The sequence below is a fragment of the Leptonotus elevatus genome, chromosome 15 (assembly GCF_054856555.1).
Source record: "Leptonotus elevatus isolate MCC_2025b chromosome 15, RoL_Lele_1.0, whole genome shotgun sequence".
NCBI lineage: Eukaryota > Metazoa > Chordata > Actinopteri > Syngnathiformes > Syngnathidae > Leptonotus > Leptonotus elevatus.
Genome location: NC_141253.1, coordinates 17,571,372 through 17,595,603, shown reverse-complemented (window position 1 = coordinate 17,595,603; position 24,232 = coordinate 17,571,372). Strand labels below are relative to the sequence as shown.

Genomic DNA, 24,232 nt, shown 5'->3' with positions numbered 1-24,232 from the left:
TAGTTGCAACTTAAGAATAATCTTCCAATAACGTATATAAACTATTAACTGATACTAGACAAGTCACTAGTCATTTACTAATAGATTGTTTATGATCTATTACTGATTTAGTAGGTATTGTTATAAACTATAACTCATTACCTAAATTTATTAATGATAAATTAACTATCTTAAAGCAGCAGTATAAATCCTTAACAAACAAAACATCATTAATATTTCATTAATTAACAGGTTCCTAATGATCTATTTATTAGTTATAACAGATAGTTATTACGTGAAAAGTGTTACCGACAACTCTCCAAAGGAATGGTTCTGCAGGTGGTGACCACAGACCACTTTCAGGTCTTCATGCCTTCTGGCTATTTATTTTCCCCTTTTCTCGTCACTTTTGCATTTTGCCAGTGCTCTCATCACCAGAGGTTTTATAAGCCAGTTTCTACAAACCACACCCAGGATGGAGTTTCAATGTGCACTGTAGCAAGAAGGTTTGCTGTCTCTTTCAGCACAGTTTTGAGAGCATGGAGGAGATACAAGGAGACAGGCCAATACACCAGGAAACTTGAAGGGAGCCGAGGTAGGGCAACAACTCAGTAACAGGACCACTATCTGGCAAAGAAACAACAAGAAACAACAAGACTGGCTAATCGCCAATGGTGCCATGTGCTCTTCATGGATGCAAGCAGGTTCACACTGAGCATGTGACAGACGTGGCCGCGTCTGGCAACGCCGTGAAAAAAGCTCTACTGTTTGGCAGTGGGTCAGAAATATCCTTTGCAGCCCTCCAGAGAAATGTGATGGTTAGACGTACCAGGATGACCACTGTGCCCCAGGTTCCTTCTGATGCATGACAATGCTAGGCCTCAGGTTCCCCAGACCTCAGTTTGACTGAGCACCTATCAAACATCATGTCACGTTCCATCCACTAAGGCCATGTCGCAGCACAGACTGTTCAGAAGTTGACTGATGCTCTGATGATCCAGGTCTCTCAGGAGATCCCTCAGGAAAACATCCATCATCTCATCAGGAAATTGTCAAGGTGATGTAGGGAGTGCATACAGGCATGTGGAGAGCACACGCACGCACAAACTATTGAGGCTCATTTGGACAATTGATCATTCGGTGATCTGATTCTCTATTTTGGTTTTGAGTATGATTGTGAATCCAGAACTCCATGGGATGATGATTTTGATTGCCATTAATCATTCTTATGTTATTTTGTTCTTGATGCATTTCCCTATGGAATGAACGTTGTCAACCCCCCCCCCCCCCCCTATATCATCTCCTCTTGATGCTAATGGTTCATTTTTTATGTTTCCTGAAAGATCTGAACAAATGACTTAGGTGATTATTTTAAGAAGGCGTCTATATGTTACTTTGGACAATAATCGTATGATGGCCCTATTAGTAGCAATACAAATATAGAATAGCTGGCGAAGCATGTGCATATTTTCATCTTCCTATGACACTAATTGTTTACCTTAGGCCAATGTATATTCTATATCAATTTCCTTTTAATATGATGATACCAGAGTGAACGCTCAATATTGCATCCGTATGAGATGCAGCTTACTGTCAAAAGCTTTGCCATCCACATTTTTTATATCCTTCTGCAGTCTACTGTTGCAGGCTTGAACTCATTTGGCAGCACCTCAAGCAAAAGACAACTGAGGTTAAGAACAGTTAGGAATCTGTAAAGGAGAGGAAAGATGGATCCAGTGACAGCAGAATGAGTAGAGGAAAGAGAAAGGGAGGGGATCTCATCATTCCCAATGGTTGCACCCCTCCTCCATTGTCATGCTTCAGCAATTGTGATTGACAGCGTCCAACCCCCCCCCCCCCCCCCTTTACACACACGCAGACACACACACACACACACACACACACACATGCACATATCGGTGGTGAAATATACACCAAAAATGAACCTCAACGGTCTCTAGGTACTTGTTGCGGGTGTTTGTTGTTTATTTGTGTGCATTTGTTTGTGTCAGTCATAGTGAGCGACTGTGCATGTCTTTGTGAGAGCAGAGTGTCTAGCTGTAAGTTCATCCATTTATTTTCAATGTCCCCCTTAGGAACACGGATAATCTAGAGCCTATTCTAGCTAACCTTGGGTGGGTGTTTTCACATAACCAAAGTAACACAACGTGTATGTCAATTCCTAACTCCAGAACTGTGACTAAGTTTACATGCACAGGCAATAACCCTTTTAAAACCCGAATATTGGCAATATTTGGACTTTGAAAGGCCATGTAAATACACACAATAACCCGGATAAGGTCTTATTCGGGTTATTGTGTGTGTTTACATGGATAGAGTACGTACGTACTGAGCGGCATCATTCCAGACAACCTGGCCACCATCTTTCTGGACAACCTCTGTGCCAGTCTGTGGTGGGTTTACAGATTAGCGGGCAACAGGTCTAGTGGATCTCGCTAGCTTGCTTGTTGGTGCACAGAGACACTTGAGGGGAAGTTAATTGTTTATTAAAAACAGCAGCACGAAACACATAGTTGAGCCTTGGGTACGTATGTTTGTACAGGAACATATTTGAGTGACGATAATAGACACGTTAGAAAGTGTCATTGAAAGAGGGGTGGTGGGGTGTGGGTTGGGGATCGATTTACTGTTATTTTAGTGGACTTATTAGCGGCATTCGGACAATGGAGGAAGCCTTGATAAATACAGCGAATTTATCAACGATTAAAGATTCATCTTGTCTCCTCCTCCTACTTCTTAAGATGAACAAAGACCAGGTTTTTTTCTGCAAGAATGAAAGCTACATTTTGTCAAGGTGTGGTCTACTTCTCATCTAAAGCAGTGGGGAAAGCCTCACTTTATACTTGCTACTGCATCAGCTCTTGCAAATTATGGGCACACTGTCCATCCATCCATCCATCCATCCATCCATCCATCCATCGCCACCAACTTTACATGATCCGCAAGTGGAGCACTTGCAGTTCCTTATAAATGTATTTTGCACGTGTCAATCTCCTGCAAGTCAGTTTATGTTTCTGCTATGTAGACCACATGCCCCTCCTGTAAGAGGAGCTGCTTCCATTGGCGGGGAAGCAAGAAAGCTGTGTTTACTTTTACAACGGCACAAATTACCCTTGCTAACGGTGTGTGTCTACAAAAGTACCAAACGATAGAAAACTTCACCCGTGCAGGGCTTTGTGCTAGAATTGGGCCAGAACATTTTTGACTAAAGGAGAGACCTAGTCCAACTACTGATTAATTAATCAAGTTTACATAAATATTTTGGCTATACTCTATAATATTGGCTTGATCAGTGGTGTCCAAACCTTCTATACTGATGCCCAATAACATCCTTGCATATTTAAGGTTTCATAGTATGAAAATGCACTTTGGTGGGGTTTTCTATTAATAATATGCATCCCCGGCCTGTATTCAACCAGGTATGAAAAAAGTCCGTCCACGACTTCTTTCGCTTTCTTCTCCTTTCTAAAATGTGTCCTTCAAACAGGCAGATTGAACTTCCGTGACTTGGTGACGTCAATAATGCTGCATTCGAGGATGGTCGCAAGTCGGATATATCCAATTAGTTTTTTCCCAGTTCCGACCTGAAAGCGTTCAAAGCGAAAGTTAACAACCAAAATGGGGGATAGTGATAAATAGTTTTTTATTTTGGTCCTCAAAAGTCATTTGGCATCCAGCAAACTTTCCTTCTCATAATTTTGCTTAATTTTTTGTTTTCATCCTATTTTATAAGCATTCCATACAGTTCAGTAGTTCACCGTATAATTTCATGCAGGGAGATAGTCACGTACGTTGTGTTATGTGAATAAAGAAAGCCATCTAATTTTATACTCAAGTAAATTGTGTTTTGCCATTCACGATCTGTGTTTCCAAAGGAATCGCCATTGTAGAGTGATGTCACTTGTAGTCCGTTCCTGAAGTCAGGATCCTTTTTGGAATTTCCGAGTTCAAGGGGGTGTTTCCGTACACACTTCCTGGTTTGAACTCTGAAAAGTCAGACTTCCGACCATCCTCGAAAGCATGATATGACATGGAAGTGCACTCGACACCACCCCCTCGGGTTAGTGGCACCGCCTCTGGTAAAGGTTTGTCACACCCACAAAAACGCTCCGTGGAGAGGGGAAACAATGATCAGGAAAAAGTGGTTGCTTTGAGAAGAAGTGGATTTATTTTACTTTTGAAGAATGTGTACCGACAGCATTCCTCGAATAATTGTTTTGTTATTGAAAGCCTGTTCAGAGATGGATTTTGTATCTCGTTTAAACATAATGGATCGATCCCAACGGTGTGACACGACTGCAAATGTGAAATATGTAAGTTTAACCTTTTATTTTGATTTAGCCTTTCTTTCTGCCCTTTCAATTAGAGATGAGCCATATCATACCTTCTACCATATTACCGGTGTGCCTAAAGTGGGAGCTGCATTTGTCGTGTTGAGGTTGTTTGGTTACAAAAGGTCAGATATGATAAAGGAGATGCTACAACATACTCTGCAGTAACATTATTCTACTTTTTCTTACGGTAAAACGTTATGCCATTTTTCCACATGTTAAAATAGTTCTTAAATGTGTAAAATACATATTTGTCTGGTTCAAATTGGTACGGTTGTACCACACTGCTTCTGCTCCCATCGTTTCCATTCACAATATTAGCACATGGCTATCAAAGCCAAAATCACAGCCCCTTCGAGGGAGTAGGGTATGGGATAGGCGTGGCCTGGTGTAGCTATTTACATAAAAGTGACACTCCTCTAAAACAGGCTTTTTTTTTACAGAATGTTTTTGGGCTGATTTAGGGACAGCAAAAATATTCGATCCAAAGTCAATTTTGACGAATGCATGTAACAGACATGTCTTTTACACATTTGAGAAACTTGAAAACTTGAATAATATGAGATCTTTAAATACTCACGTTTATTCACTTTTTTTTAAATCATTTTTTTATTGTATTTTTTTTATATATTTATATTCAAAATTGAAGTCACACTCACTATTCTTCGAATGATTGCACCTGCTGTTTAAGTGTGGCACCAGCCATTAAAGAAAAAAATTATCACAACGCAAGCAAGTACAAGCTTGAGGCTGTTAGAATTTGTGGCACGCAACTCGATTTCTATCGACTTCAGTCATTGGTCAGTTTGGCTAGATGAATATACAATGGGACCTTGGTTCACAAACCAGTCAGTTTCCAAGCAAAATTTTGGGACAAATGTTGCTCTTGGTCATAAACTAAGCTTAAATTCACGAACGGTTACAGCATCTATGAAATGCTCAAACATGCTGTCTCTCACACAGATGTATTTTGGCCTCTTTTTTTTTTTGCTTTAAATTACACTGCAGTATGGATTAAAAAAAAAAGTGAACAGGGCAAGCTATTGTGCTTTTAGGAATCTCTAGAATAGGCTGCAGTTGCATTTCTCGTTAGGAGGGAGGCCTAGCTGCTTCGGCTGGGGTAGCAGCCACCGACCGCTCTGAGAGAGCGTCGGTGCGGTTGGCTCCCCCGTTTGTGTTGTGACCGGTGTCACCTGTGTTGTGTTGTGTTGTGTTGTGTTTGCCGGGCATCTGTGCTGGCCATGCACAATGGTGATTTAGTTCTAAAATTGGCACAGATGAATTCTAATTCCATTCATTTTGGTTAGGAAAATTGTTTTGCGTTTCGAACTTTATAGTTCACCAACAGATATGCGGAACAAATCAAGTTTGTGAACTGTGGTTCTACTACATTTACTTTGTTAATACCACCATAATACCACAATGTAGGCACAGTACCACTAATTATTATATTTTAACAGTGATAATTGCCCCAGTTTAGAAAGGTCGATAAAGGCATGGTTGGTTTTGATGTGAAATAATTTAACATCTTTAACCACATCAAACACCTTTAGAACTTAAATAGTGAGCCAAACCAAAGACTCAGTAGAGCTGAAGCTGTAATAGCTGCTTTTTAATTCCCTGTTCCAGTAGGTGCCGAAAAGTCATGTTTTGTTTACTACTTATCCTATGTATGTTGACAGGAACAACCTGGTAGGTCTGCATACGTAAAAATATATCACTCCATCTCACATTTGTTGTAATCTGTTAATTTGCCTTACATAAACTTTCGAAGGTTATCTGAAGGGTTGTTATAGACGTAGCATCGCGAAGATAGACATACTTCAAGAAATAACATTTAAATTAATATCAGATGAGGACAAAGGCAAGCAGAGAAGCCCATAGATGTCACTGCCAAAATCCAGGTGTACTCATTTGCTGTCTTAACACATTAAATGTAAAACAGGAGTGGATACTTTGCTAGTATGCTAGCACGGCTAATGAGCGTACAGTCATTGTGTCAATTGGCTTAATTTTACATTTCCAGTTTACTTTTGTACCTGTGTAACATTTACTCTATGTGGAGGGCCTACTAAATAACAGTAGCGTGACGTGACATGACATGAAGAGGACTAATTGTCCATTTTGCTCTGTAAAAACTGAATAATAGTGGGAAAAAAAAGAACAATCTTCATTTGGCTAACTCAATGGCTAATGCCGCTGTTTGTTTGTTTTAGCAGAGCCAAATTGATTGCTCCTGAGTTCCGTTAGCAACCTAAAGTTTAATATATGCAAGTCATTACTATTGCACTCCTGCAGATTTAATGTCTAACTGAAACATAAGAAGATGGCATTTGCTTTTTTATTTATTTTATTATAGCCTTGATTATTATGTTTTGTTTACACATTTTTCACTACTAATACTTTTTGTCTTAAGGAAAATAATCACTTCTTTTGGCAAGATTTTTTTTTAATGCACTACTGATTACAGATTTTTAACCATTTACGTTTGATTCCTAGTTAGCAAAATCTTTCTTGTCCTCCAGGCTGCTCTTTGTGAACCCTCTTGTTTTTTCTCCTCTTGATTGCTGTTTTCGGAGTGAGGGCCTCACTATTCAACCCAGGTCAACATGCTATTGACCTCTGCTCTTAAATTGCGCCCCTTTAATTTCCTTTCTTTTACACACACACAGACACTGTTTTGTCTGGTGAGGATCCACTGCTGAATGGCACTATTTCCAGTTTGTTTCCTGCCTTAATAAAGAACACACACACATCCTAGCTCTGTGTGTGTGTGTGTGTGTGTGTAGAGGAGGTTGGTTTGAAGGCAATGACGGATGATGGTGAAGAAAGAGGTTCCCTCTGTCTGTTAACACCCATAAACTACCAATCTGTCAACCTTACAATGTATGTGTGTGTGTGTGTGTGTGCGTGTGACATATTGGCTGTCCACTGCTTGGTCTCAGGGGACGGCAGTTGGAAAGCCTGTGGCTTCTGTCTTGATTGGTCACGGATGTCAGACACACATGCACCCCATGCACCTCACACACACCGACACATCGACAAGTAATGTGTGTGGCGAATGTGTTGCATTGTCCTCAAAGCAACAGACGTGACTACGCGTTGATGAGGCTTCAGCATCTGCCAGAAACAACAAAAGCGCTCATTTAGAGTCCAATAAACAATCTGCTCGATGACTAGTAGACATCAGAAAATTGCATGGAATTACTTCCCAACTCACTTTTCACTGTATACACTGTCGCTCAGTACATTGATGAGATAGATGTAAGACATTGACTAGACTTGACATCTAAAATATTGAGAGACATACTACATGGAGGTCAAGCATCCACTGTGTTTGAGAACATGATGCTCTCACTATCTTCACCTCAGGTTTGCCCTTTGCTAAAACACCTCAAGTCAAATTGCTGCTGCAGTTGAAATGCCTCCGACTTGCTTTTCAGTATGCTGCAAAGGGAGCTGATAATGTCCTGTCCTTGACTACTTCAGAGCCATTTCTCATTGAAGATAAAAGCCATGTGTAAGCGGGTTAGTTAGTCCGGCCTTTGTATAGTTTTAAGGGTATTAATGTGCCTGCAACACACTTTTTTGTCACGCGGAAAGTAGTTTATTATCACAAAGCAAAATGAGCAAAGTAATAGATCAACTTCAGGTAGGATGGTGTCGTAAAATGTAACTGCTGGCATTGTTATATGGTGTATATTCAGTTAAAGCCAAACGTATTCATAGACTGACCAGTTATTTGTGAAGTAATCGTTTTTTTTTTTTTTTTCCAATCCCATTCAATTACATACAAAACATGATTCTTGGAACAAAAAATAATGCAAACACAGGAAGTCCTTGAGTTAAGATCGTCTTCCTGTCTTTGTAATCTTACAAAACTATTTGGATTAAAAAAAAAAGGAAAGCTAACAACTCACATATCAGAAATAAGATTAAGAACACAACATTCCATAGCTGCCCTTAAAGAGGACCTAGAAAATCAAAACTGGTCTAAAGTTTATGCACATGAAGATCCCAATATTGCATATAACGCTTTTCAGTCTATCATAAGCACTTTATACGATAAGCATTGTCCATTAATTAAAGTCACCAGGAAGTATAAGGGCCTAAATAACCCATGGATGGCAAAGGGGATAGAGAATGCATGTAAAAAGAAAAATAGTTTATGTAAAACATTTATAAAATTTAAAATTGTTGATGCTGAAATTAAATATAAGACCTATAAAACTAAATTAGTAAATATTATAAGAACAAGTAAGAAATATTATAATCATACACTATTGGAGCAGAATAGAAGCAACACATATGAAATATGGAAAATATTAAAACATGTAATTAAAAATAATTCTAAAAAAATAGATCATCCAGAATATTTTTTAAAAGATAAAAATATTGTTATTGATACAATTACAGAAATAGCTAATGAATTTAATAAGTTCTTTGTCAATGAAGAAGAAGAAATAAATATGAAGTAGATAAATATACGAAAAAGTTTTAAATGTTGCAAAGGCACTAGAAAAATAAAATAATATCGGCATGACATTAGTTACATCGAATCTGTTGTACAACCATTCACATATATCTGTAATTTGACATTTAAAGCTGGTACCTTTCCATCAAAAATGAAAACCGCTTAAGTCATTCCTATTTATGAAAACGGAGATAGACATTTATTCACTAACTATAGACCAATATCACTTTTGCCACAGATCTAAAACATTTTAGAGAAACTTTTTTCACATAGACTGGACACTTTCATCAAGAAACACAAGCTCTTAAGTGAAAATCAATATGGATTTAGCGAAAAACGATCAACCTCGATGGCAGTCATGGAACTTGTAGAAGCTATAGCTACAAATATAGATAATAAAGAATTTACTATTGGGATTTTAATAGATTAAAAAAAACATTTGATACTATAGATCATAGTATATTATTGAATACATTACAGCGATAAGATAAGAGGCTTAGCATATAAATGGATTAAAAGTTACCTAGATAACAGATATCCGTATTTGCAGTTCATACAATCAAAACAATTGATGATCTCTCACGGCGTTCCCCAAGGGTCAGTGCTTGGCCCTAAGTTATTTATATTATATATAAACAAGGGGTGTCAAATGTATAGCCCACGGGTCGGATCAGACCCACAAAGGGGTTTAATTCGGCCTGCGAGATGATCTTGTAAAATAAAAAAAATAGTAATGTTGGACGGACCAATTACTCAAACGGCCAAAATCAAAACAAATACATTTTCAATTTCACAAGCAATCCTCAGATGAGCAATGCAACTTGTACGTGGAATTGACCAGGATATCATTATTTTACACACAACCTAAGGTTAGGATTTGTAACATAAACATGCTGAACATGACACACATTGAGCTACTGGTAACACAAACACATATGACATGGATTAACGTCCTATAACTTCATTAACTGCACCACACAATGCATTCTGGGAACAATATATTTGAAAAACAGGTAAATATAACCCGCCTGGAACTCATATGAACAAAGTGTTGCCACGTTCCAATTGCATTTGGGTTATTTTATTGTAACAATATATTTACCGCTATTTGGGGCTGGCCTGCAAATAGCGAAAATATGTGTATAACTGACACCAATTGTTTTTAAGTTATATACCATGATTTTGCCGGTATACATAGAAAAAGCTCAGACGACTGAATGTTACTGTTTTTCTGTTTTGTTCCAGATGTTTGAAGTTTAGATATTTGTTTACAAGGAAATTTTTGGAAGAATCTCCACTTTTCTGTGGTAAAAGTTATAATATCCCACAGCAGGGGATACAATTTTTGTACGGGCGTAAATACTTTTGGCACGACAGCGGAACGCTTCCCCCTATTTTGGTGTGAACATAGCATAAAGTGCTTCTGAATTGTTCCAGTGTGCTTGTGTAGCGTAATCCGTTTCCAACGATATCTATTATTTATTTATCCCACGGAGTTCTGTCCACCGGCTTCAATCTCTGTGTATCTGACGAGTCACGTCGATGTGTGTACGTCGGTGTTTTTGTTGTCTGCTGTTTTGCACATCATTTAAAACAAAAACAAAAAACATTCTGGCTGCGCAGCGACCTTCATGTCAGGGAGTTCCAGCAAGAAATTCTAGCCACTTTCACCCCTGTGGTAATATATTTTCCTCCATGTGGCCCCTGAGCTAATATGAGATTGAAACCCCTGATATAAACCATATCTGCTGTGTGTCCAAAATACTTAAAAGTGTTTTGTTTGCTGATGACACAACTCTCTATTGCTCTGGATAAAATTTGAAACAGCTTCTGATTACGGTGGAAAATGAATTAAAAGCATTAAGAAATTGGTTTGACAATAACAAATTATCTAAATTTAAACAAAACAAAGTTGACAGTTTTTGGCATGAGACAGGTAAAGCACCAAGTCACAATTAGAGTATATTGTAATGAAATAGAAAGAGTGTATGAAAATAAATTTCTTGGTGTAGTTATCGATGAAAGATTAGGTTGGAAGTCCCACATAGACAATGTTAAAAGGAAAGTGTCCAAAATTATAGGAATCTTTTACAAAACACAGGATGTTTTGAATAAGAAGTCATTATATACATGATATTGCTTATTATTATTACTATATCTAACCTATTGTGTGGAAATTAGTGTTGTTCCGATACAGTTTTTGGGCCTCCGATACAATTCCGATACCCATCTTTGCAGTATCGGCCAATGCCGATACCATACCGATACCTAAGTTGCTGTTTTTTTCTCCACATGGAAAAGCTGTCCTGCCATTTGGTTCAGAGCATTCAAGGGCCAATAGGATATCTTAGCTCGGCATGCAGTGAACATGTCACACATCAGTGAATGTCGTGCATGAGCAAGACACAAGATGCTGCATCCAAAGTCCTATATTAGCGTCAGAATTATACTTGTTAGTACTCACCAATACAGATACCACTGTTTTAATGTAGTATCGGGACTTCTGCCGATACCAGTATCGGTAACACTAGTGGAAATATAGGGAAATGCTTACAAAACAAATACTTTTCAAATTACAAAAAAGAGCAATAAGAATTATTAACCGATCAAAATATACAGAACCAACAAATTCACTATTTTTCAAATTAAATACAATGACATTTTATGCTCTAGTTGAGTTTAATATTGCTCAAAGAATGTACAAGGTACACAGCGACCTACTTTGACACAATATTCAGAAGCTGTTATCAGCTGAAATCAGAGACAGTGACTATGATTTGAGGGGTATAAGTGTCTATCCAAAAAATTCAAAACAAGAACAAATATTAAGCAAAGGTATGTTACAATTATAGGATGTACATTTGTGGAATAATTTTGGAATTCACCTGAAAAGGTGTAAAACACTGGTTGTGTTTAAAAGGATGTATAAAAACAAAGCACAACAACAAAATTTTAATCAGGTATAAGTCAGTACAAATGTAGAAAAAAGAGTGCAATTAAAAATGCATGTGTAAGCCTATGTGCTGATTTATATATCTGTAAAAATGTTTGCTTATCAACTAAATGTACAATATTGTTGGCATATCTATGCACGTATAATTGCAGCTGTTTATGTATAAGTTTGTGTTAGCTTGTTTGTTTGTTTTTCTTTTGTAAAAGGGTAGGACTTGATCATTTTTTTATAAAATAAGTTAAAATAAGTACATTAAAATACAACAATAAGATGCTGTACTTAGCATTACTGCTTAGAGGTGGATGGAAAGCCATAGACACTGCCAGTGCACAAACACAGATAAGCGTTAGCATTTAGCTAAGCAGAAACACTGGTGACAAAATGGCGGACGAGGTGTGGCGTATAGCCAAAACGTTGTAGGTTGAGTGTGTTGTAACTCTTGGACTCTGTACTAAATTACAATACTATCTAAGTGTACATTTTTCATATTTATTGATGTCACTAGGGAACACAAATTTTATTGTCACAAACAAGTTGCCATATAACTGTAGATGAGTCCAACTGTAATCAGCTATTCTTACTACAGCTAATCAGTAGAATTTTGCTTATCTGGAGAGTAAACTTGACATGCTAGAAAATGACTGACTGCAAATTTGGAATCAGCATGCCAATTTTAGTTGTAGTCATCATATAAATCTAACTCTACAATTGTTGTTTTTAAAATTGCTCCACAGTGTAATCACAGTTCAGTATTAAAAGTGCCGTCATCCCACAAAGAGATTGTAGGAATATCATAGAATATGTATTGGTTGTGCAGTATTGTTCCTATAACATATTTGTGTAACACATGCACACGCACGCGCACACACCTCACTGACCATTCAATACTGTCTGGCAGTACTTGTCAAGATGTGACAGAATATATGATAAGCTGTCAGTTGGTACAAATCCTCATCCGTCTGCACTTAAAGCCCCCCATCCTGCCATAGACACACACGCACACACACGCACACCCACTCCCACCCACACACACACACCCCCGCACGCACACACACCCCCACACACACACGCACATTGTCAGACAGCTTTAAAGATAGAGAAGGAGCAATGAATTAGCTCCTTACACATTGGTCATCTCAGCTGTTTTTTTTTTTTTGCCATCTTCTGGGGTAGTGTCAGAGACAAAACAGAAGGTGCTCGTGTGTATGCAGAGTGCGACGAGTGTGTCCCGAGACTCACTGCCCACATTCCTTTGCCTCGTAAGCAAACTATGCATTTAATTTTGAAATGGTATAATGTGAACACGAACTTTGGTCACAGTCATATACCGCTAAAATTGAGAAAACATTGAGGCAAATTATCAAGACTAGGAATGAGTGACTTATACTAATTAATATCGTTTGACTATCATCTGGAATTTGTTCTACAATTTGAGTCCCTCGAAATCCATTAAGACTCATTTGTACGGAATGTGAGTGTATATTTTCGACATCCAGTCAATATTATTCTTCTAACCTGAGCCCTCAGGACAATTTTGAGTGTTGAATTAGAATTAACTTAGAATGCATGTTTTTGGAATGTGGTAGGAAGCCAGAGTATCCTGAGAAAACGCATGCAAGCACAAGCATAATGTGAATTCCACACTGGAGGACTTGGCTAAGAAGCAGCCAGCAAAACATAATAATAATAATAATAATAATAATAATAATAATAATAATAATAATAATAATAATAATAATAATAATAAGGGCAGTACAGTGAGGGTTCGATTCCGGCCTTCCTGGGTGGAAATTGCATGTTCTCCCTGTGCCTGCGTGTGTTTACTCAGAGTACTCCGCTTTCCTCTTACACTCTGAAAAACATGCATAGTAGGCCAATTGACCACTCCAAATAGTCCGTAGGTGTGATTGTGGGTGCAAATAGTTGTCCATCTATGTGTTCCCTGATATTGGCTGGCGACCGGATGTACCGCGCTCATTGACAGCTGGGATAGGCTCCAGCATGCCCGCAACCATCGTGAGGATAAGCGGTTAGGAAAATGGATGGATGGATAATAATAATAATAAGAAGAAGAAGAATATTGGGTGAATAGTGTTATGAACTGTGTTTTCATTGACTTTTGTTTTGATTGGATTTTGGTGTTGACCAACCTTCTTCGGTCTACTACTAAGTGGTTAGCGAGCTCATAATTGCCAAAGAGTAGCACAGTGGAACACTGATTAGCACGTCCGGCTCACAGTTCTGAGGTGCAGGGTTTGATTCCGGCCTCCCTGGGTGAAGTTTGCATGTTCTCCACGTGCCTGCGTGTGTTTACTCCGAGTACTCTCGTGAGGATAAGCGGTTAGGAAAATGGATGGAAAATAATAATAATAATAACAATAATAATATTTGGTGGATCGTGTTATGATCTATGTTTTCATTTAATTTTGTTTTGGTTGGATTTTGGTGTGTTGATCAACCTTCTTCCGTCTAATACTAAGGGTTAGCAAGCTCATAATTGCCATAGGACGTGTTATTGCTTTACCTGACTGTGACTTCATGGCACGTTGGAGCTGGCAAGCAAACATTGGAACTATAGCATATTAAAGACAGTGAACTCATTGACATCTACTCCATGTATTCGTTCAGAGGTGCCACTTTGTACAATATAATACAATACAATATATTTTTGCAAGAGTCGCACGGGGGTGACTCGTCCTTTATTTGAACTAAACTAATCCACACTTTTGTATCGATACTTTAGCGAAATCACATCAGAACTAATTCATGAAACATCAATAGGTGCCACATTTTGTAGCAGAGTGCACATAATATACAGTATATATCTTCAGCAGGCAATCTTGGCACCATATGTAAAAAAAATGTTGGCATTGATTAAACTAGCACCTGACGATGAATGTAAAATATTTCATGAGATCTTGTTCACATTAGAAAATACAGCAGAATACTGAGCCTTACCCAGCTTGCATGACATCTGGGGTTACATGTGCCACAACGACCGCCGTCTTTACAAACCGAGAGTCATTTTCCCACGAGAGTGATTCATTTCCATAAATGATTTTTGCACGAGGCAGACAGCAAGTCCTGTTTGCATTTCACTGTTTGCATGCACTTGTTTGTATACTTGTATAAATAGGGTCAATTCTTAACATTTCACATGTACTCATTATGCAAAGAGGTCAATGCGTGCAAAATCATGAACTAGAAGAAATCAAAATGCATGCAAACACTTACACCACTTAAACACATGCAAATTGAGACACATACATTGTATGGTTACAAATGTCGAACGCTTGTTATAGTGATCCAATGTTGGCCTTGCAATTCTAGGACAGACACAATGTCAGGTGGTCGAGTTTTACAGCTTCAAGATTGAGAAAGAGAAGTACAAAACAGATCCAAGAACACAAAACAGAATTACTGTATATTTAATGAATAATAATAAACAACTAGAGAAAGTGGAGCGTGTGATAAGTAGAGCTCTGACAGTTACCCTAAATTTTTAACTTTAACTTTGAGGTGCAAGCCTATAAAAATGAAGACCAAATAACTTACATTTTGATATTCATTGTACTATTTCTAGCCTTAGGGTTGTCCTTGGTTGTAACAGGATACTTTGTAGCTTTTGCTTTTTTTTCTTGCTTTTTTTTTACATTTCCTTTCTTGTCCATTTTGATTCCGGTGAGCTCATTGTAAATCCAGGTATTTTATTGCTAACTTCTGATCTAAACCTTCTGCTTCTAAAGTCAATACTGTAGGCCCCACGTTGAACTAACCTTTTCCTACCACATGCTAGCGGTTTATAACAACGTGGAGCTGGTGACCCCGGTGGCACAGAGATGCTCATATCTTGACCTTAATTGCACCTCTGGAAATGGTTTCCAGATGGAGTCGTTTTCTCAACTGGTGGAAGCAATTTTATTTTTCCTCTGGATTAGGCCGATGCTTGCTGCATAAAGTCAATGACAGCCGGAGCGTACAAAAGCCTATCAGTATCTAAAAACGGGTTTCAGTTGATGAAATGTTGACAGAACATTTACCAACGGAGTTACCCTGCCACACTTCCCTACCCTACAATTCCTGAGCCAGTACACTAATAAAGATGAAGTCTAAATTAAGATTAAAGAAAAAAGATGAGGAGAATTAGTGGGTTTAGTGAGTTAAAAAAAAAATACATCTCCTTGTACCCCTTTCTGTTCTTTTCATCTTTATATTTCTATACTTGAAAGGCTTTTCACTTTTAGCTGCGGCTGTATACTTTTTAGTCTGGATTTTAAGTCCAAGTGTGATCAAAGACCAGAACAATCGTTCTGACACCATTTTCCCTTTTACAATGCTGATTTGCTCTTTGAGATTATCCTGCTGTGAGCTCACTATCTCTGTGTGAATTTTCTTTCTTTTCTGTGATCACAAACAGCAGTCTTCTCCCACTAGGGGTCGTCATGATACATGGATCATGTGAATTTGATTAATCTGACATCCGAATGGAAAAGGTTATGTTGTGAACTTTTGAGTTGATGGAGGAATTATTCAAGATGGCAACTAGCAGTGTAAACAATTCAGGTCTGATTCAGTTGGTGTCTTGGACATAAAAAATATTATTCCATTTGAAATAATTTATCAGGGCCATATTATGGAAAATTTACTTCTTAGTGGCTTGAATGCAAATAGTTGAGACTCTGGAGTGCCTGCCCACTCATCAAGCATGAAATCAAACAACAAATAAATCTTTATTTAGCTGCCTATTGCTGAAAACGTGTCTTGTTGCCTGTTGAAAATATGACTTGCTCCTCAGAATCAGGATCAGTCAGTCATTCAAATTCAAATGTATTCATCCTTCAAAAATAGGTAGCTTAAAAAGCCAAATAAAAATTTACTCCCTCCTTCAGGGTGCTGCTATTTTGACTGTCTTACAACTCTGCTCAAACACTGATTGGTTAAAATGAGCTGCCACATTCTACCAAATAAATAAATAAATAAATACATAAGGCATCAAGCATATCGTGATTTGGAATGGAACTCCAGTTTTGCTGCACGTTTTAAACAGGGCTATACCGTGGCTTGACACAAAACAATGACACAGAAGATAATATAATGCCGGAATATAGTCAGACCACTTTTTGATTTGAAATGTATTTCATTTTAAGAAATAAGTGTATGCTGCTTCAAGTCTTTAGCTGTGGTTTAGTTAAGCAATTAGTTTTTACAAGATACAAGTTCCCAGTACATTTAAACAATTGAGTACTAATTGAGCATGTCAGCTACATGAGTAAACATAAAATACGTTTTTAAATGGCTTTTTCGTGTTGGGGTTACTTTCTCTTTAAAGTTTAATCGAGATTTGGGGCTCAAAACAGTAAAGACGTACTTTCTATGGTAAACCCTGCAGTAGACGTGGACAGCCAGGACAGGTGATGCGGTAACTTGAAACAAGAATGCCCCTTAACCCCCCAAAAACTGCTTTCTCGTGGCCAGTTTAGGAGGACAAAAAGTGTACTGTAATTTTCTTGATATTTGATTTATTTTGACCTGAAAGGAACAAACACCTGGTAATTAAAAATATTGGTTCATCTGTCTGTCCAAAATTAAATTAAGGTACTAATGGACACTTTCTCTTTCTACAAACAGACACATACTAGAAACATAAGAATTTTACGAAAGACTTGTTTAAGACTACAGTCGTGTAACTATCAGTAGTGCATGTGTGCGTGTGTGTGCGTGTGTGTGTGTATGTGTGCATGCAAGGGTTAGTGAAGCTCAGATGTGAGATTACAGAAGGGATTATGGGAATTATAGTTCAATGAGACACAGAGGGTGGCTGACAGGTGAGACTTGTTAATGAAGGCTTAATGCGAAAATGCTAAACACACACACACAGACACACAGACACCAATGCTGTCCAGCTGGTGTGTGAGCTCAGTGCAGATGGGACCTTGGTTGGGAAATACGTCTCACGGCAGACTAGTAATTTGGGTTTTCATGCTTAATCAGTGGTAGCTGGACTAGACAGGATTGCAGCAATTGCTGACTAACTGCCTACATTTAAAGAAATTTACTTTAGATAAAGTGGGGAATATCTATTTTTAAAAACATTTTGAATTTCGTTGTTGTCATATTACCCAAACTACCCGAAACAAGGAACTTTAAACACAATTATTTAACTTGAACATATCCTTAGTAGTTTGGCACGATTACTTACCATTACCAAATGTATACTGGGGTCTCAACATTCTTATTAATTTTGTCACACATTTGATGGAATTTAGACATTTATGTACTTTGGTGAATTCAGAGAGACATTTGACCATGATGGGAAATATCACAGTGTCATACTTGCAGAAATGTATCTTGCCTTGCTGTGTCCCAATGAAAAATTGGGGATATAATGCTATATACATATTAGAAAACTGTATGTTATCTAAATAGGCTTTTTTTTTAGAAGAGTATTCATTACCACTATTAAACTTTAATTTCCCGCTTCCTTTCCCTCCTTCAGCTCGGATTTTCTTTTCTACGAGTTTCCTTCTTTTATTTTTAATTTTTTTTGCAGCATGCTTCAGTTGGCACAGAGTACGCACACACATTCACACACACGCTTGGATGCTCCCCAGAGTCTTAATACAGTCTTCTTTCAGGCTCTAACCCGTGATGTCAGTCACTGGGAGAGTTGGTGTGTGTTTTCAAATGGGTTTGGCTCTCGTCCACATTGCTGTCATCAACTTGTGCCCCTCCATTCAAACTCCGGGATGGCTTTATATCCTTCAACCTCTATCACTGCTGTAGAATAGGTTTGAGAGTACCACTATTTTGTAGAGTGAGAATTAAAATAAGATGACTGATATACATTTGTGTTTCAGGATTTATTAATATTGCAAATAAATTGTACATGTTTTTAACAGTAACTATATAATGTATTTATTTGATCAAATATTGTAAACTTTGATCATTTAGCGTTGGATTTATTTATCTTGTCTCCTTTGCTTGGTAACTGGTGATGCTTCCATTTAGGTTATTGTTCCCTGTCAGTTAATTACGATCAAAGCTAATTACAGTGTTTTGAGGCTATAACGGATTATTTCGGGTTAGATCTTCACATACGTAACTGTGAACATTTTTTTCTTCTTCTCAGTTTTGGATTATCTACGGTCTTGGGCATTAACATTTATACAATAAGCCAAAAACATTATCCTTTCTAAAGCCTATAAAGAGTGTAATAGCATTATTATCTCCTGTAATCTTCTAATTCTGCTAATAGCAACTTGTATGTCATCTAAGCATTAAATAGAGTGGCCAAAAGTCCTCTTTTGTCCGGACATGCCCCCTTTTAATACATCCAGCCCGGGCGTTCAGGGGATTATACAAATTCATGAATAAAAACCCCCCAAACATTATTATTATTATTATTTTTATTATTATTATTAATAATAATAATTAAAATAAAAATATAGTCTCTTTTTTTTACGTACCTCACTTCTTGAGTGATCAAATAAGGTGTGGTAAGCTTTTTCGCTGGCCCAGGACTTTAGCACACTGGCAGCGCTCTGCGCTCCCAAACAGGAGGCATGTTCATGATGTGGGTTCGAGATAAAAAATAATAATATTAGAAATGGAATGGTCGATTGCACGAGGCAGGCTGTTTGAAAAGTAGATTTTTGGGCAAAAAAGGTTGGGTTTAACAATATGTCATTATCCATTTGTCAAGTATGACTTCAAACGAGAGATATGGTTGTTTATTTGTTTTTGTTTGAGGAGGCATATGTTAAAATAGTTCAAAGGTATGGCATCTTTGAATAAACTTTGAGGATCATTTAAGTATCTCAAGGGCCTAGTGTCCTCTTTTTTGGGAAATTAAAATATACTTGTAGTCACCAGAAAGCCAATGCATTTGTTCTGCATCATAAATCTAATGTTGTTGTTTTTTACAATTAAACAATAAAGTTGAAATATGATTATTTGACATTGAGAATCTTGACATCTTGCTTCTCTTGATGAAATCTGTGGTGGGAGTTTGGACGGGGAGAGATAGCATGTAAACATATTATCAAGGCCTAAGCAGCAAATACAATAAATGACTTTCTTCAGTTTGTTTACCAGGCCATGTAAAACCTGGGCCTTGAGCTTGATGCTTACCAAATAACCTTGTCGCCATGGCAGCCATATTACACTCGGTCACACACACACGCACCGCACCCCCCCCCCTCCCCTACACACACACACAAATTGAAGAAGAAAATTATGGACCTGTTAAATATACTTTTTAAAGAAGCAGTGACAGTGATCACTGTGTAAATGAAATATGGAGCAAAAAAAAGAAGAAGATTGCCAAGCAGTGAGATGAGAAGAGAGATGGCAAGCAGACAGAGAGTGATAACATCAAACTGCAGGACAACTAGGACAAGGACACACTGATGAAGTGTGTGTGTGTGTGCGTGTGTGTGTGTGGGGGGGGGGGGTGCGTGCGTGTGTGTGTGTGTGCGTGCGTGCGTGCGTGGCCGTGTGTGTGCATCTGTGTGTGTGTGTTTGAGAGAGAGAGACCAATGGGAGTGAATAGAGATAGAGCTGTCAAGATAGAGAGAGAGTAGGGGGACTGCTGAAAGGGGATCAATAAGAAGGAAACCATGAAGTAAAAGAGAAAGAGAGATGTAAAAGAGGCACCAAAAATAAAGAAGGAGGCAAGGATGGGCAGATGAGGATTGAGGGACATGATGTTCATGAAGATAACAAATAATAAAGTGAAATAATTCTGTAGGCTTCATTCTGTTGACTTAACAGTGATACTGAGGAAATTGAAATAAATTCTAATGGATGGATGAATTGATGGATGGATGATGTTTCAACTTGTTGTTTATTTATTATTTTTTGTTATCCAAACTTTTCAAAGTTAGAAGTTGTGAAATGAACAAATGAAAAATGAGTCAGTATTTTTTCTCCGGAAGAAAACAGCAGTTGCTTAAAGTCCCAAATTACTGGCACTAAGGAGTAATGTGTTCTGTCATCTGTGAAAGCACGTTAGATATAGAAGCGTTGGGAAATGGTGGATACGCTTTGTACTAAATTACTCATGTTGCTTTGAAGTTTACCTCTGACAGGGAGTTAGTGGTTAGCTTGTTTGATTTACAGGCACACAAATACCTAACTGGTTTGCATCATCAACTTGAAATAATTTATCAACATTGCAAGCTACATTTTCTTCAGTGAAAACACTTTTACAAGAGCTTGTTATGTATGCATATTGAATTAGTCTGTGTGGAGGTCTGTGCTCGACAAACTGCCATTCTCTAATTTTGGTTAAATACCGGTAATCTATATATTTGATCATGAAGGAAATTCATTGTGTCAATTGTTAGTTTTTTCCCCTGTTACAATATGGTGCAGTGATAATTGAGCCTTAAAACCTCTGTCTGAAAACACACGTCATACATAAACATGTAATGCGAGCAGCGAAACTATACAGAGAAATATTCTTAATTTTCACTTCTGTTGATTGATGTTTTTAAATAAGAGGCAGTTCCATGATGTGACTTCTTGTACAAACCAACGATCACTTCCCAGGAACCCCGCTGCCCGCAGGCGCAGAGTGACGCCTTTGACCATGCAAACTGTCTCTCTGATCATGATGAAAGGCTGTTTTGGTGGCGTCAACATCAAACACAAGAAGAGATGTAGTCACTGCAGCTCACTGCCATCTGAGCCTTTTGCAAGATTGCATTAAATATAAGAACATGAAAACAATATAAAGCATTAAGTAATAATATATGTATAGTGATCATCTTGTAGAATGATGCATTGCAAGTTATTGTATTTTTTGGTCTCTGAGGATAAGTTGCACGGTCGCACCACTTTAAAAATACATCATGAAGAAGAAGAAGAAGAAGAAGAAAAACACATATGTCGCTCTGCAGTACAAGTTGCATTTTGGGTGAAATGTATTTTACAAAACTGAGACCAAGAATGAAAACAGCTTGGACAGACACCCAAAAATCCTTGTTCCTTCATCGTGTTGACAGCAGTGAACGAGTTTCTTCGCTTCTACATACAACAGACACGTTTTTCTTTTCTTTTCTTTTGCTTGTTGAAAGAATTCTGCTGCTGCGGTCTTCTGCCAAAATCATTTTATCCCTCTTTAAACCTCTTGAACCAATCTTCTCATCTTGATACACTTCCGCCCCACTGCACTCCTACACCAATAGTCAAAACTATTTTTATGATTCTAATAATAATGATTCATTTAATTAATTGATTTCTAAAACAATTCAGAGGGATTGTCCGACGCTGTTTTCATATTTATGAATGAAATACGATGATTTCAATCACACACATCTGTGGAGCTCAGAATCAGCCTGCCTGGACCTTGATCAAATCCAACAAAATCACCTTCCACCACCTGCGCCACAACGACCTGCTTTTAGCTAGTCTAAACTTTTGTTTAATCTCTCTCACCAAATGGTCAAGTACGCTGGGAGTGAGTAATAAGAAACACCCTTGGTCCGCTGGAACGCCCAGCGAGGCGCAATGCAGTCTGTGCCAGTTTTTACGCCAAGTGCACGAGCACCTGTCTACAAAATTATGGGCCTATATCATTTATCTATATAATTTATCTATATATGCATTGTGTATTGTATATGTATTTATGGTTTTTTAAACAACATTCTTAACACTTCTTAGATGACTTGACATTACTTTGTATGATACAGCACAAATCTATAACATTGCAAACTTATCACAATCCCCAATACTCCTATATGCTACAGTGCATGTACTCATACTGTATGTATCGGATACTGTACTTTATTTATGAGGAGAAGTTTAAAATAAAACACTTATTCAGTCTTCCTTATTGCTCTTTTTTACGTTACCACATGGCATATTTTGGCATAATAGTGGGTACTATACCTTCTTTTTTAATCCTTTGAGCATATTCAGGAGTCTTGAAAGGAGCAAGGTGACATTTTAGGTCATTACAGAAACAATGCAAGGATCAAGTGCAAAAGGGTGAATTTTTCAGAAACCTTTGCAAGTAGTAGGTGAGTTTGGGAATGGCAGTGAGTGCTACTCTCACTTGAATATATTATTTTGCTTATTACATTACGATTAACAATATTATACTGTAGCAATGTTACGAGTGAGTCTACTCAAGATAATTTTAGGATATGCAGACATAATGTAATTGGCTTAATGGTTATGTTCACAGCAACGTATAATTTAAGTTGCATTACATCAGGAATAGTTTACAAATTAATAAAGATGCATGCCTTTATGTAAACACTTACAGATAACTGCACTGATTTTAGGTCAGATTTACCCTTTTAGACACTTGAGGAGAGTCCTATTAGAAGCAATTAAACTGCACTTCCAATTCACCTGCAGCTTTTATTGCAAAATCTATAAACCATCACCACATCCACAGTTTTTCCTTTGTTTTTTTACTACCTTTGTTGTCTAACAATCTCTTTATGGTCCGCTACCGTAACAATCGTGGCTTGATCGAATATAAGGCGGCCTCTGGGATACAAATTGGCTCTTGGCTGTAAACAACACCTTGTTCAAAGCAGTTTAGCTAAACATTAATGTGCTACGGAATGAGCACCAAGTGTATTTTGATAAAACATGTTGGCAGGAAGGCAGTAAAGCACGATATATCTGTCATTTCAAGAAACAATGTTTGTTTTAGTGATGCACATTGGATTTGTATGAGTCTTGAGCTGTTTACCGTTTTTTCCCCCAATTCATTATAGTTTATGTGTTCTCCTCTGTTCTTCTCCCTGGCTGCAGCATCAGAGGCCTCTTCTTCATCATCATCTTCCTCAATTAGTACTGGTGGCTTCGTAGACTTCACGTTCACTAAGGAACCTCAAGACACAGTGACGGTGCGAGGAGGTGTGCTACAGCTTGACTGCCAGGCACAATCAGACTTGGCGTCCGGAACCCCTACCATCACATGGCGGAAGGATGGAGTGTTACTCAGTGCACTGGTGGATGAACGGCGGCAGGAGCTGGCCAATGGATCTTTGCTCGTTCACAATATAGTGCACTCGCGGCACCACCGCCCTGATGAGGGGGAATACCAGTGCCTCTCCACACTTGAAGGACTAGGAAGCATCGTAAGCCGGACTGCAAGAATCACTGTGGCAGGTAAAGTAAAACATTTGTAGGGCACCATAGGGGAGTTGCAGCATGTTGAAATAAAATGAGGATAAGCTAACCCTAACTACAGGCAACATTTATTGATTTTGGTTCCTGCGATGAAAAAAGCATACTTGAAAAAGCATCAAAGTGCTTCACAGAATTCTCCATCCAACCCATCTGACCCCCGATCCCTAGTCCATGCCAAACTCCCAGTCCTATGTGCAAAAGCAGATATTGTCTAAAAAGATTATTGAAATACAAGTGCGTGCCAAAGCTGAGACTAGAGTAGTGGAGTGAGGAATTGATGTCTTAGAAAGCCGTCAGAGAAAATAATTGGTGTTCATATGG

The 24,232-nt window shown here is 38.0% G+C and overlaps 1 protein-coding gene across 2 annotated transcripts in view; it reads left to right on the top strand.

Annotated features, from left to right (window-relative positions):
* Positions 1-24,232, top strand: part of dcc (DCC netrin 1 receptor) — a 350,617-nt gene that overhangs the window by 70,788 nt on the left and 255,597 nt on the right. For both annotated transcript variants that reach the window (XM_086097425.1, XM_086097423.1), the window contains exon 2: positions 23,531-23,890. In XM_086097425.1, coding sequence (XP_085953551.1) covers positions 23,531-23,890 — 360 coding nt within the window. The remainder of the gene's footprint in view (positions 1-23,530; positions 23,891-24,232) is intronic.